We start from the raw sequence: 14,804 nt of genomic DNA, 5'->3' as shown, positions 1-14,804 counted from the left end.
ATTACTGACTGGAGAAGGAAGGTAGTAAGGGGGCTGGAGAGGTGGTGCAGCAGGTAGAGTGATCGCATGCAGGAGGCCTGGGGTTGGTCTCTGGCACCCTATAAGGTCCCCTGAGCACCCCCGGGGATGACGGTTGATCAGAGTCCAGAGTTAGCCTGAGGTGTGACCGAAAACAGACAAATAAAGAAGGTGGTGCTGGTGGGATCAGATGAGTTTCGGGTGACAAAAATTAATGGAAAGTTGAAAGAGTGTGTAGCAAGCGTTCTCTGGGGGGCTGGGGGGCTGGGTGTGATGACAAAGGCCCTGGGGTCTCTGAGGGCTGGGTGTGATGACAAAGGCCCTGCATTGGTCTTTTTATTTTTTTTAACTTTTTGGTCACACCTGGCAATGCATAGGGGTTATTCATGGCTCTGCACTCAGGAATTAGTCCTAGCAGTGCTCAGGGGACCCTATTGGATGATGGGAGTCGAACCCAGGTCGGCTATGTGCAAGGCAAACGCCCTCCCGCTGTGCTATCGCTCCAGACCCGCATCTGTCATTTCTAACGGCGAACGTAGTGGGGACACACGGAGAGGGAATACTCGGCACCTTAGTGAGAGGCGCTTCATCGGGGCCCGAAGGGTGAACGCACGGAAGAGTGGGCTGGTGAGGAGTGACACTAGCGTATATGAGAGCCCACAAAACACTAGCGCAGGAATAAAAGACGAGGTCGTTTGTTTAAGCGTTTCTCTGGAAACAGCCTCTCCTCAAAAGATGATTCCTGATGACAACAATTTTGTTTCTCTTGCCGTTCATCCGAACAAATACTAAAAATTATTTTTAAATAATAAGAATAGGGCTTGGGGGGTATGAAATGGGGCGGGGGGCGTCTGAGCAACACCCAGCAGTGCTCAGCCTTCCCTAGGGAAGCCCTAGGAAGTAGTGCCAGGGTCACACCCGGAGAAGTGCCCGAACCCCTGGACCATTGGTGTGGCCCTTAGTTTTCTAGGGTTGTTTGCGGCGGGGGAAACCACCAGCAGTGCCCAGGGTTTAGTCCTGGCTCTGCACTCAGGGACTGCAGCCCAGGTGCCGATGGGCTCGGGGACCCTCTGGGGTGGCGGGGATCAGCTGAGGGCAAGGCCAGCGCCCCACCCGCTGTACTATTGTGCTGGCCCTAGGTGTCTAGTTTTGGTTTTGTTTTTGTTTTCTTTTTGGGTCACACCCGGTGATGCACAGGGGTTACTCCTGGCTCTGCACTCAGGAGTTACTCCTGGAGGTGCTCAGGGGACCATATGGGATGCTGGGAATCGAACCCGGGTCGGCCGCGTGCAAGGCAAATGCCCTACCCACTGTGCTATCGCTCCAGCTCCTAGTTTTTAAGGCAGTCCTTCAGTCACAGAGTTTCCCGGGTATTCCTATGCTGACTGAACCTCTTGAATAATCGGCACAGGCTGCGGAATCACGCACAAAGACAAGCCCTAGTTGAACCAAGCAGGAAAGATACCAGGGGCCCAAGAGACAGCCAAGCAGCCCGGGCACTTGCCTTGCGCACGAGTGACCTGGGTTTAATCCCCAGCATCCCGTGGGGTCCCCAGAAGCATGGGGAGTGACCCCTGAGCTCAGAGCACTAAGCACTGCTGGGTGTGGTCTCAAAAACTGTTGGGGGGGATAGGAGAGCAACAAAGTCTGTTCTGGTTTGTAAAATGGATTATTGAACCTTTAAAATGGGCTACAGCAACAGTACAGCGGGGAGCGTGCTGGCCTTGTATGTGGTCGACAAGGGTTCAAGCCCAGGTACCCACATGGTCCCCTGAGCACACTAGGCACGATTCCTGAGTGCAAAGCCAGGAATAAGCCCTGAGCATCGCCAGGTGTGGCCCAAAAACAAGACAAAAGAGAAAAAGAAAAAAAAAAAAAGGAAGGGAGGTGGGGCTGGAGTGACAGCACAGCGGGGAGGGCGTTTGCCTTGCACGCGGCCAACCCGGGTTCGATTCCCAGCATCCCATATGGTCCCCTGAGCACGGCCAGGAGTAATTCCTGAGTGCAGAGCCAGGAGTAACCCCAGTGCATCGCGGGGTGTGACCCAAAAAGCAATAAATAAATAAAAATAATAAAACAAAACTCAATTCTAATTGTCACACTGCTGTAATTTAAAAAAAAAAAAAGAAAAGAAAAGGAAGGGAAGGGAACAAGATCCCGCCGCACATCCCGCTGCAGGAATCCCCGTGCGCGTGGGTGGGCGGCAGCTCTCAGAGGGGCAGGGCGGCGGGCGCCGGGCTTACCTGTGTGAGCACCGCGGTGTGCTGGCCCCCGCAGCTGATAAAGACCACCCCCAGCTCCTGCAGCGCACCCACGGCCACGGGCTTGCGTTTCTGCTCTGCGAGAGAAAGCGGAACGGGGAGTGCTCGCGGGAGGACTCTGCCCCTGCGCGCTGCGCACTCCCATGCCATTCTACCCACCGTCCCAGCCTCTGATTTCCCCCCTGTCAGCACAACCCCGCCTGAACACAGACGCAGTTTTTGGGATTTTGTTGTTTTGTTTTGTTTTTTGGGGTAGTGGGCTCAGGGCTTATTCCCGACTCAGTGCTCAGGGACCATTCAGGGCCAGGTTTGGGGGGGAGGGGACCATCTGGGATGCCGGGGCTCCCGTCCAGGTTGGGAACGCTGCAGGCAGGAAGTTGGCAGAGGAGGTTTAAGTCAAGTGGGGGAAAACATTATTCCACCAGAGGCTTGATTTTACCCCCTGGAAATTTTATCAGCCTTCGCCCACCAGGACTAAAACATAAGAAGTTTGTGTTCGCTGAAGTCACTAAGTTTATGATGATTTCCCACAAGAGTCTGTGAAAATGGCGCTAAGTCCCACCGCTGACCTGGGCGGCTCTAGCGTGTGCGGAAGTTTGGGAATCCCTCTTCTGCTCTTGGAGCAAAACGGGGCAGAAAGCAAACAAGCGAGCTCCCTGGAACAGCAATTCTACTTACCTGGAACCTCCCGGCCGCTGAGGGCCAGCTGCCCGGCACCGTTGCTTCCCCAGCCGAAGGAAGTCCCGGAGAGGGACAGGGCAAAGCTGTGGGCGCCGCCCGCGGCCACCTGTGCCAGGGGGATGCCCTGCAGAGACCTCACTGGCCGGGGCTCCGCCTGGGAGGGGCCCTCCTCCCCCAGGCCCAGCTGTCCATGGCTGTTGCTGCCCCAGGAAAACAGCTGACCGCCTGAAAAAAAAAAAAAAGAAAGAGCAAGAAATGAGCCGGCACTGGACTTCCAAACTCAAGGGGAAAAAAAATCCCATGAGAACGCTAGAATCTTCACAGTGGAAACGGAGACGAAAGTGGACACTTGGATCTGAAGGTCAAGGTCACCTTCAAACAACACCTGCCCCGTGAAGGCTCCGCCAAGCTGCGCTTGTTCTGCAGCTGCTCAGTAAAAACAAGTTTGTTTGTGTGTTTGTGTGTCTGTTTGTTTGCTTTGGAGCCACACCTGGCAGGGCTCAGGCTGTGCCTGGCTCCGTGCTCGGGGATCACCCCACGGGATCCTGCGTGGTGCCGGGGATTGAGTCCAGGTGGGCTGCGTGCAAGGCGAGAGACTTCACCCCTGCGCTATGTTCTTGGTGCAACAGCCAAGATAAGGAAACAACCAGGGGCCCAGCTCTGGGCCCACGGGCCGTGCGGCCCTGGGAAGAACAGCACCACGCCACTGGCTGCCACATGGCTGGGGCTGGGGCACATCGTGCTGAGTGACGCCAGTCGGAAGGGAAGGAGTGGATCAGAAGGATCCCTCTCGTGGGTGGGACCTACAGTTGCACAGCAAGGAGCAGCAAAGGGCCCAGCTGGAGAACTGAGATACAGGACAGAGTCGCGGGGGGGGGGGGGGGGGAAGTGTGTGTGTGTGTGTGTGTGTGTGTGTGTGCGCGCGCGTGTGTTTCTGTGTCTGTGTGTGTGTGTGGTGCACATGCCCACCCGGGTTCCATTCCTGGCATCCCACATGGTCCGCCAAGCTCCAACAAGAGCAATTCCTGAGCTCGAGCCAGGAGTAACCGCTGGGCAGCTCCAGGTGTCACTTAAAAACAAAAAAAAACTGGGGCTGGAGCGGTAGCACTGCAGGGAGGGCATTTGCGAGACCCGGGTCCGATTCCCAGCATCCCATAGGGTCCCCCGAGCACCACCAGGAGTAATTCCTGAGTGCAGAGCCAGGAGTAACCCCTGAGCATCTGCAGTGTGAGCCCCCCCGCCCGAAAAAAGAAAAACAAAACAAAAAACCTATAAACTGAAAAAAGCCCCTAAAAGACAAACAACAAATAAACAAAAAACTGAGTCTGGGGGCTGGAGCGATAGCACAGCGGGTAGGGCGTTTGCCTTGCACGCAGCCAACCCAGGTTCGATTCCCAGCATCCCATATGGTCCCCTGAGCACCGCCAGGGGTGATTCCTGAGTGCAGAGCCAGGAGAGACCCCTGTGCATCGCCGGGTGTGACCCAAAAAGCAAAAAAAAAAAAAAAAAAAAAAAAACCAGTCTGGGGGAGGTGGGGGGTGTGAAAGGGTGGGGCCCAGGGGCCGTTGTTAATAGTATTGTGAATCACAGCCTCCAATCAATTAAGAAATGCATGGTGTGCTCGCTTCCGCAGCACATATACTAAAATTGGAAGAAATGAATGGTAAATTATTATTCGATTAACTAATGAGTTATTTAATTAGAAACGACGGTTTGAACGCCCTGCACTGGCTCTCCAGCCTTCGGTCAGAGCCCTCGGCAACAGGCCCCTTCTCCCCACCCGTGTCTCGGCCCCGCCTGTGCTCGCTCTGCTCCTGCCCAGAACGCAGCCGTGTGGCTCTCCCGGCCTCGCCGTGCCGCGCTCTCCCACTGCGAGCCTGGAGAGGGACCCGGCCCACCTCTGCCCACCGCAGCTGTTCAGAGCAGCCGAGTGCTCTCCCACAGTGCTCTTCTGGAGGCCCGCCTGCCTCGTGGCCTTGGCGCTGGCCAATGTTCTGGTCACAGCCTGGCGTCACCCACACCCTCCGCCCTGCCTTGGGTCTCTGCTCCCCACCCGGACTTCCTTCGCCCACTAGAAAGACCCTGCCTCCCCCCTCCCCCGTCCTCACTCCGTCCCCTCGCTCCAGCCCTCGGCTCTCCGCGTCCCATCCTGTTAGGAGACTCGGCTTTAGCTGGGCACCTCGGGCCCCGGCTTCACCCCCAGAATAGCTCCGAGAGCACCGAGTCCGAGCCTGTCCGCTGCTCTCCCTGCCAAGACAGGGCAGGCGCTCACCAAGCGCCTAAAGAACCACTTCATCAGGGACGGGGTGTGCCGGGGGGTGGAGGGAAGGGAGGGGAGGGGAGCACAGCATCAATCTGAGCACGGATGGGTAATGCTGCAAGCAAGCTCAGGGCCCAAGGGAGCACAAAGGGCTGAGCACTTGCTGTGCACGGACCAAGGCTCCAAAGTCCCCGAGCACCAGCGGGGGAGTTGGCTCAGATTAGTGAATGAAACCAAGCTCTTCTTCTTTTTTTTCTTTCTTTTCTTTTTGGGTCACACCCGGCGATGCTCAGGGGTTACTCCTGGCTCTGCACTCAGGAATCACTCCTGGTGGTGCTCGGGGGAGCCTATGGGATGCTGGGATTTGAACCCGGGTTGGCCGCGTGCAAGGGAAACGCCCTCCCCGCTGTGCTATGCTCCGGCCCCTGAAACTGTCTTCTGATGCAGGGTCGCTCACGGAGAGACGCGCCACGAGCACCCTGACTTGGGCGGTGTCTGACCTTTCTCTCGTCTCTGAAGTTAATTCTACGACTGAAACGTTCTCTTTCTGCTGGGGGGCCACACCCAGCGGCGCTCAGAGGCGACTCTGGCTTGGTGCAGGTGGTGGTGAGGTCTGTGCCCAGGCAGCGGGGCTGAGGGGACTCAGGGACCCCGCGCGGGCTCACTCAAGCAGCGTGCGCACAGCACCCCTTTGAATTCTCTCTCTGGCTCCCAAACTACTCCCTAGCGACACCTGGGTGCTCCCAGAGCCCTTTCTTACCTTCTGTTAAGGCCAGAGAGTGATGGTCTCCGCAGGAAACCTGTATTATTCTTATGCCTTTCAGACTTTTTATTGTCCTAGAAATAAGTAAATAAATAAATTTTAAAAAATAAATCAATAGAAAAAATAAATCAATAAAAATATTGCAAAATGAATAATTCTCCATAAGTCGATGAAGATATTTAAAACTACCCCAGCTTTGGTTGAACAAAACCGTTTCATTGTCCTGGCTTTCTGTATTGTTCGAGAGCTTTCCCCAGAGCTCTCAAACTGTTTTTTTAAACTTGTCAGTGACAGAGGGAAAGAGAGAGAGAGAGAGAGAGAGAGAGAGAGAGAGAGAGAGAGAGAGGAAGAGAGAGAGAGGAAGAGAGAGAGAGAGAGGGGGAGAGAAAGAGAGAGAGAGAGGGACAGGGAGAGAGAGAGGAGAGAGAGGGAGGGCTCATTCCTCCGACCCACAGCAGTTTCTCCATGGTTTAAAAATAAGAGGTGGGGCCGGAGCGATAGTACAGTGGCAGGGCATTTGCCTTGCTCAAGGCCAACCTCGGTTCAGTTCCCAGCATCTCATATGGTCCCCAGAGAACCACCAGGAGTCATTCTTGAGTATAGAGCCAGGAGCATCGCCGGGTGTGACCCAAGAAGCAAAATAAATTAAAAAAAAAAATCTAAAATAAAAATAAGAAGTAATGAAAGGTAACTTATTAGAATAAAAAAAACAGGCTTTTGAAAACTCCCTGTGTAAAGGCAGCTCAGATAGAGAAGGGACCACCGAGTAAAGGATTCTCGGGGAACCCACTCAGGATGGGAGATGTGTGCTGAAAGTAGACTATAGACCGAACAGGATGGCCACTTAGTACCTGTATTGCAAACCACACCCAAAAGGAGAGAGCGAGCAAAAGGGAATGTGCCTGCCACAGAGGCGGGGGGTGGGGGGATGAAGTGGGGTAGTGGGAGGGATACTGAGATCACTGGGGGTGGAGAAGGGGCACTGGTTGAAGGGGTGGGTACTCCATCACTGTATGACTGGAATTTAAGAACGAAAGTTTGTAAGTCTGTAACTGTATCTCACGGTGATACATTGAAAAAATTAATTAAGGGGCTGGAGTGATAGCACAGCGGGGAGGGCGTTTGCCTTGTATGCGGTCGACCCGGGTTTGAATCCCAGCATCCCATATGGTCCCCTGAGCACCGCCAGGGGTAATTCCTGAGTGCATAAGCCAGGAGTGACCCCTGTGCATCGCCGGGTGTGACCCAAAAAAAAAGGGCAAAAAAAGAAAAATAATAAATTTTAAAAAATTTTAAAAAAACCTTACAGGCCATATGAAAAAAAAAAGAAAGAAAGAAAATTCCCTGTGGGGCTGGAGTGATAGCATAGCGGGTAGGGCGTTTGCCTTGCACGTGGCCGACCCGGGTTCAAATCCCAGCATCCCATATGGTCCCCTGAGCACCCCCAGGAGTAATTCCTGAGTGAAGAGCCAGGAGTAACCCCTGTGCATCGCCAGGTGTGACCCAAAAACAAACAAACAAAAAAAAAAAAAGAAGAAAATTCCTTGTGTATAATTTGTGCATTGCACACAGTTGTCACCCCAACCGTCCTAGGAACCTGTTTATAAAGACACTATTTTGCCACCACTTTGCTAAGATGCTCGAGCTCGGGGCACGTGGCAGGCCAGAAGATTGCTTCCTGCTCCAGCCACCCCGCCCAGGGAGGGCCCGCAGGGTCGCTCCGATCTTCCACCGCTCAGGTAGTTTCCACTTTAAGATAACTTCACCGGCATCCCTGTGTGGTCTCCCGAGCCCCGACACAGAGCCAGGGGTAAGCCCTGAGCACAGAGCCAGGAGTAACTCCCGAGCACAGAGCCAGGAGTAACTCCCAAGCACAGAGCCAAGAGTAATTCCTGAGCACAGAGCCAGGAGTTATTCCTGAGCACAGAGCCAGGGGTAAGCCCTGAGCACAGAGTCAGGAGTAAGCCCTGAGCACAGAGCCAGGAGTAATTCTGAGCACAGAGCCAGGGGTAAGCCCTGAGCACTGCTGGGTGTGCCCCCAAATCCAAACATAAATAGCTAAATAAAATGACCTTCATGGCAGCTCTGGGGGCCCGGGAGTCGTCCCTGCAGCAGCTGCTGACCTCACCCCTCCTTCCTCCTCCCCTGGGACAGGAGCCCGCGGGCGGCAGGACTCGGGGGGTGCCCTCACCCCTGTCAGCGCCAGCAGGGCCCACGGGGGCAAAGCCCTTCCCAGAGACGGGGAGGAGCTGAAAGTGGGGGACCCTGGATCGGGGGACCCCCCCTTTCCTCGGAAGCTCAGGCAGAGACGGCCCCGTGTCAGGGCTCGAGGGGCCCCTGGGTCTCTCCTCGCCCCCCCGCCCTCAGGGCCCGCGAAAGCCTCCTCTCCGAGGCCGGGCTGCTGCGCTGTGATAACGGGAGTCTCAGATAAGGACCCGACGGGCCGCCTTGCTGCAGGCGACACCCCAGCCGGGTGTGTCCTGCAGGCCCGACACGGCCCAGACGCGCAGCGCCCGCGGGGCAGGACGGGAAGGCCCACCTGGGAATATGGACGCTGGCGGTGACTTCTCCGATGCCCAGCTGCCCTTCCGAGCAGGCGCCCCACGCGAAGACTCTCCCGCTGCGGGCCACGGCCAGGCAGTGGTCCCTGCCACAGCTCACGAGATCAAACTTCAGCGTCTTCACTGCCGAGATGGGCACTTGGGAACCAGGCGGGGACAGAACCAGGAAACACGACAGCGGTTCATTCAGGATGGCAATTCCCACGAGCGAGGGAGGCCGAGCTGTGCTCAGCGGGTTCAAGCTGCCCCGCCGCCGCTCGAGCCCCACCCGGGTGCCACGGCAGGGGCACGGTCCCCTCGACGGCCACGCCAGGACTGGCCTCGGGCCCCCCAGCACTGCCGGGGCAGCCATCAACAACAGGCTCAGTCAGGCCAGAGAGAGAGAGAGGGGGGGGAGAGGGAGAGAGAGAGAGAGAGAGAGGGAGAGAGGAAGAGAGAGAGAGAGAGAGAGAGGGAGAGAGAGAGAGAGAGAGAGGGAGAGAGGGAGAGAGAGAGGGAGAGAGGGGAGAGAGAGAGGGAGAGAGAGAGGGAAAGAGAGAGGGAGAGAGAGAGGGAGAGAGAGAGGGAGAGAGGGAGAGAGAGAGAGGGAGAGAGAGAGGGAAAGAGAGAGGGAGAGAGAGAGAGAGGGAGAGAGAGAGGGAGAGAGGGAGAAAGAGAGGAGAGAGAGAGAGAGGGAGGGAGAGAGAGAGAACAGCAGGTGAGGGGGTCCCACACGCAGTGGCGGGGTCCCAGCTCTAGCATCACAAGTGCTGCTCTGAGCCTGGCAGGGCAGGTCCCTGAGCACAGAGCCAGGAGGGAGCCCTGAGCACAGGTGTGGGCCCAACACACACACACACACACACACACACACACACACACACACACACACACACACACACCAGACTCACACACCAGATTAGCTGGGAAAGTAACAGGGAAGCCAGCTGAGCTCAAGGATCATGCGCAATCACGCAGACGAGGCTCGGCTAGCAACAACGGCTCAGTAAACCCCCGGACAAGGACTCAATGACCCCATGGTGACACAGAACAACTTGCACAAATTTCCTTCGACTGAAGTACTTTCTAAAAATTTCATAAGCCATTTAGTTGTGACAAGGAGTATCAAGTAAATTATTCTGTGCTTGTGAGGGGGGCAGGCAGGGGGGTGGTCGGGAAAATGGGACGAGGGTGTGGGCTGGGGCCGAGCTGTGTGACCAACAACCCTGTAAACACGGCGCTTAGATAAAGCAAAACAAGCAAACGAAAACCCTCACCCCGATTTCTCTCTTCTAAGAGTTTTTTTTTTTTAAATCAAGGCCCAAATTCATCCTGACAGGCAGAAAGAAAGACACTTTCCGTGTGTTTTCTACATTCATGGTAAGTAGCTACTTATTTAGGAGGCTGAGGAGGCTCAGAGAGCCGGTCAGCGGCGGGCACAGGCTTCGAGGGAGGGAGGCCCGGGTGCAATGCCAGCACCACGCGTGTGTGCCCTGAGCACTGTCAGAAGGGACCCCTGAATACAGAGCCAGGGGCACCGGGGGAGCTAAACAAAGGCCATGGGCAGGTCTGGGAGCCCCCGAGTTCCCTCCCTGGCACCACCGTCCCGGCAGGGTCGGGGGAACCGCGACCCTTGACCTAGCAGTCTCTGGGCCGGCAGGAGCGCAGCCCAGCAGAGGAGCGGGGGAGACAAGGGGCTCAGTCCAGGCCACTCCTCGGTCTCCAGCCCCCCTGACGGAGAGTCGCAGGGTGGGGAAGAAGCCGTGCAGGGCTGAGACGCTCTCACCCTGAGCGGGTCTCATCTGGCCGCACGTGGCCACAGGCGCTGGCCAGCGGAAGCCCGACACGTCGCCCTCTCGGTCAGTGCAAACCCGTCTTCCCAAGGGGCTCGTCTCTGCGTCCTGAGGGGCGTGGAGTCCAGACCTCCCCCCGAACCAGGCGGGATGGCCTCTCGGTGCCTGTGTTGCAGACCCTGGCACCCCAAAGTAGAGAGTGTGGGGGAAACAGTCTGCCCCGAGGCAGGGGGAGGGGAGGGAAGGGGGGACACTTCGGACATTGATGGTGGGGAATGCTCACTGCGGGGGTGGGGGGGGGACGGGTGTTCAATCCTTGTATGAATGAAACTCAAACATGAAAGCTTTGTAACTTTCTCACAGGGATTCAATAAAAAAATAAAAAATAGAAAAAATTTAAAATCTTACTGAAATAAAGTAAAATGTCAGATATTTAAAAAAAAAGAACACCTCCTTATCAGCAACGCTTTTGTTCCCCTTGATCCTTGTCCTCATCTTACTCCTTTCAACAGTTTCCTTTCAAACAATGCAGCAAAAAAAAAAAAAAAATTTTTTCCCTACAGACAGATAAAAAGTGACATCACTTCCCTGAAGAGCAATTTAGCATTAAGGATCACTGAGACCCTATCCCTGCCCCACAGGGATCTGGATAGGGTCCCCCCAAAATCTGCTGCCTTCATTGGTACAGTTGGGGGTATTATTTTGAGATGAAGGATTATTCTGAGATGAGGGCAAATGAAAATCAAGAGACAGGAAGAGTTCTCTGCCCGGCCCTAGTCCAACTAAATGCAAGACAGGCATTTCCCTTGTGGTGTTTTGGGTTTTGAGTTTTAGTTTTGGGGGCCACACCCAGTGGTGCTCAGAGCTTACTCCTGGCTGGCTATGAGCTCAGGTGGGCTTAAGGTACCAGGTGGGGTGACAGGGATAAACCCAGGTGGGCTGCATGCAAGACTACTGCCCTCCTGAAGGAGTCACCCCCTCTGTGCTCGCTTCGGCAGCACATAGACTGAAGGAGTCACCCTCTCCCCCAAGTGAGTCCTGGGCAGAGGGCCTGAGGTGAGTCAGCATAAAGGGCCCTCAGGAGCCCCTGGGATGACTCCGCACACACAGCCCTTGTACAGGGACTCTGGGGCCAGGAGAGAGGGCAGCTGTAAGGGCTTCCCTAGCGGCACCCAGCCAGGAATGCTCCTGAGCACTGTGGGTGAAAGGAAATAAATGAGTTCCTAGCTTCCACTAGGGTCTCCTCCATTTCAAGAGTTACCCTCAGAGCACTGTGTTCCCCTCAGAGCCCACCTCCTTCCCGTGATGACAAGGCTGTGGCGGCTCTGGCAGGTAACCTCGCTCTGACTCCACTTCTCTGCAAGTCCCACGCACAGAGTATTCATGAGAATGCCCGCCCCGTCTCCTGTGGGTCTGTCTGAACCCAGAGCCCTGCCCCCCCCTTAACTCCGTCTGAGACTAGGAGAGGTGTCCCCACCCCCGCCCCCTCCCCCCCACCAAGACAGACCAATACGGATAGGGGGAGGATCCGAGGGTCCCAGGTGTAACCCCATCCCTCAAAACAAACCTGGAAAAGGTGCACCAGCGACTAGAAGGGCCTCTTGTCATTTCTTCCCCGCAAGGAATGAGATCTTTGGCCCAATATTTATTTTTCAATAATGTCAATGATAAGTATGGATTAAAAGAGTGCCTAACAGGAGGCGGGGGGGGGGAGAGATTTTGCAGGAAGCAAAACTTAACTGGGTTATTCTCTGAGGCTGCAATACTATGCAAGGATTTAAATTTTAAAAATTTAAAAACTGAAAAAAAAAACACACGCGTATGGGCATGCGAAATTGCTCTAAGGGCCTGGTTCCATTCTGCCTCACATGGTCGTGCCCACCTTAGTAGCCCCCCAAGTCCCACAGGGTTGTGACCCCAAATTAAGCAATAAAAGATGACATTTTATTATATTATTGTCTGGTAAAAGCGCGACTTACAGACTTGTAGGATTACTGCATATAGCTATAACTATGTAATAAAATTATTTTAAGGTGAAATTAGTTATATTTAGAGGCATCAGAAAGACGGGGGGAGAGACAGACGGAGAGAAACTCCCCCTAGGAGGGGGCCCCTTAAATGCAGGCGCGCACAGCGGGGCGGGGACGCTGTCTTGGGGGCAGCCAAGGCGGGTGGGCGTCGTGCGCTCATCAGCAAGGGTCAAACGCCACCGAACGTCTCCTCCCACTCCGAGAGGACCAGCCCCGGGGCGGCCCCGCGGGGTTGGAGGAGGAAACGGAAACCGAAACGCGCGCGGCTGGGGAAACGAAACCCGGGAGCGCGGGCCGGCGCCGCCCGCACCGCGCCGAGCCGCCCGGACCCAACCCCCCTCCCGGACCCACTCCCCGCCTCCCGGACCCACTCCCCGCCTCCCGGACCCAACCCCCCTCCCGGACCCAACCCCCCTCCCGGACCCAACCCCCCTCCCGGACCCACTCCCCGCCTCCCGGACCCAACCCCCCTCCCGGACCCAACCCCCCTCCCGGACCCACTCCCCGCCTCCCGGACCCAACCCCCGCCTCCCGGACCCAACCTCCCTCCCGGACCCAACCCCCCTCCCGGACCCAACCCCGCTCCCGGACCCAACCCCCGCCTCCCGGACCCGACCCCCCTCCCGGACCCAACCCCGCTCCCGGACCCACTCCCCGCCTCCCGGACCCAACCCCCCTCCCGGACCCGCTCCCCGAATCCCAGACCCAACCCCCGAGTCTCGGACCCAACCCCCGACTCTCGGACCCGACCCCCGACTCTTGGACCCGACCCCCCCTCCCGGACCCAACCCCCGCCTCCCGGACCCAACCACCGGCTCCCGGACCCAACCCCTGACTCCCGGACCCGCTCCCCGCGTCCCGGACCCACTCCCCGACTCTCGGACCCAACCCCCGACTCTCGGACCTGCTCCCCGACTCTCGGACCCAACCCCTGACTCCCGGACCCACCCTCTGCATCCAGGACCCGCTCCCCGGCTCCCGGACCCACTCCCCGCGTCCCGGACCCTCTCCCAGAGTCCCGGACCCAACCCCCGCGTCCCCGACTCATTCCCAGCATCCCGGAGCCTCTCCCCGAGTCCCGGACCCACTCCCCCCGCCCGCGATGGACCCATTCCCCGCATCACGTACCCACCCCCCGCCTCCTGGACCCATTCCCGGCGTCCCAGAACCTCTCCCCGCATCCCGGACCCACTCCCCGCATCCCGGACCCGCCCCCGCATCCCGGACCCACTCCCCGCGACCCCCGCATCCCGGACCCGCCCCCCGCATCCCCAACCCACTTCCCGCGTCCCGAAGCCTCTCCCCGCGTCCCCCGCATCCTGGGCCCAGTCCCCGCGCCCCCCGCGTCCCGGAGCCTCTCCCCGGACCCCTGCCCCGCGCCCCGTCCCGGCCGCCCAGCACTCACCTGGCTGCTCCTCGCGCGCCCCGCCCTGGCGGCCCAGCTGGCCGCGGCTGTTGTCGCCGCTGGCCAGCACCGAGCCGTCGGTCAGGAGCAGCAGAAAGTGGCCCTCGCCGCTGGCCGCCTGCCGCAGCTGCCAGCGGTCCAGGCGCACCCGCCCTCTCCCGCCCGCCCGCCAGCAGAAGGACGGCCCTTGGTCGCACGCTTGCTCTGCCATGGCCCCGAGCCCCGCGTCCAGCCCCGCCGACTCCCGGTGACCAGTGACCAGCGGCCGGCGCGGGCGGCCGGGACCCTTGGCTGGGCGCGCCCGGGGCGCCGCGTCACCGCCCCTCCCCGCCCCTCCCCGCACTCCCTCCCCGCCCCGCCCCGCCGCCCAGCGAGGCCCCCACCGGCCGGGGGTGCGGACACCCCAGGGGGCCAGGAATTCCCCAGCTAAAGCCCCCCTGGACTCTCCCGCCCCCGGGACCGGGGGCCCCGGGCGCATCGCGCTGGAAGGGAAGATACTATCAGCTCGGCGCAGCCGGTGGGCAGCCAGCAGCAGCTGCCAAGCCAGGAGCAGAGCTCGGGTGCTCGGGATGACCGCGGGCGGGCAGCGGTGACGCTGGAGGGCAGCCGACGCGGGGCGGGGGAAACGGCGTTTTTGGAGACGTCCCGGGTCCCCCTCGGCTGCGGGGCAGAGCGCGGGGACGCGCCGACGGGTGCGGACCCGGGACCTGAAAGGCGCGGGCTGCTCGCGAGTTTTCGCTCTCCTGGGCCCTGCCTGGTTGGGGGCACGCGGACCCCTGGCAGCCCGCGGCACTGGGAGCCTGGATGCGCGGGACCTCCCTGGGGGGGCCGGGCAGAGCGTCACGCCGGCCCTCGGGCCGATTCCTCCGTGGGAGACGAGCGAGCGCAGGGGCTGTTCGGTTGGTGGGAGCGCGAGGGAAGAGGAAGGGAAGCAGCTTGGAAAGGTGCTGTCGCGGGCGGAGTGACAGCGCAGCGGAGAGGGGGCTCCACCCCAGACTCCGTGTGGTCCCCTGAGCACCGCCAGGAGTGATGCCTGAGCCAGGAGGAAGCCGAGCA

The 14,804-nt window shown here is 58.5% G+C and overlaps 1 protein-coding gene across 1 annotated transcript in view; it reads right to left on the bottom strand.

Moving 5' to 3' along the window:
* HERC6 (HECT and RLD domain containing E3 ubiquitin protein ligase family member 6) overlaps positions 1-13,959 on the bottom strand; it is a 51,101-nt gene extending 37,142 nt beyond the window's left edge. Inside the window, exons 1-5 of the mRNA XM_055140028.1 lie at positions 13,749-13,959; positions 8,523-8,682; positions 5,981-6,057; positions 2,958-3,185; positions 2,262-2,356 (exon numbers count right to left, since the gene is read on the bottom strand). Coding sequence (XP_054996003.1) covers positions 2,262-2,356; positions 2,958-3,185; positions 5,981-6,057; positions 8,523-8,682; positions 13,749-13,959 — 771 coding nt within the window. The remainder of the gene's footprint in view (positions 1-2,261; positions 2,357-2,957; positions 3,186-5,980; positions 6,058-8,522; positions 8,683-13,748) is intronic.
* Between the last annotated feature and the right edge of the window lie 845 nt (positions 13,960-14,804).

The sequence above is a fragment of the Sorex araneus genome, chromosome 5, assembly GCF_027595985.1.
Source record: "Sorex araneus isolate mSorAra2 chromosome 5, mSorAra2.pri, whole genome shotgun sequence".
Classification (NCBI taxonomy): Eukaryota; Metazoa; Chordata; class Mammalia; order Eulipotyphla; family Soricidae; genus Sorex; species Sorex araneus.
The sequence above is the reverse complement of the archived record's forward strand: the minus strand, read 5'-3'. Positions and strand labels throughout refer to the sequence as shown.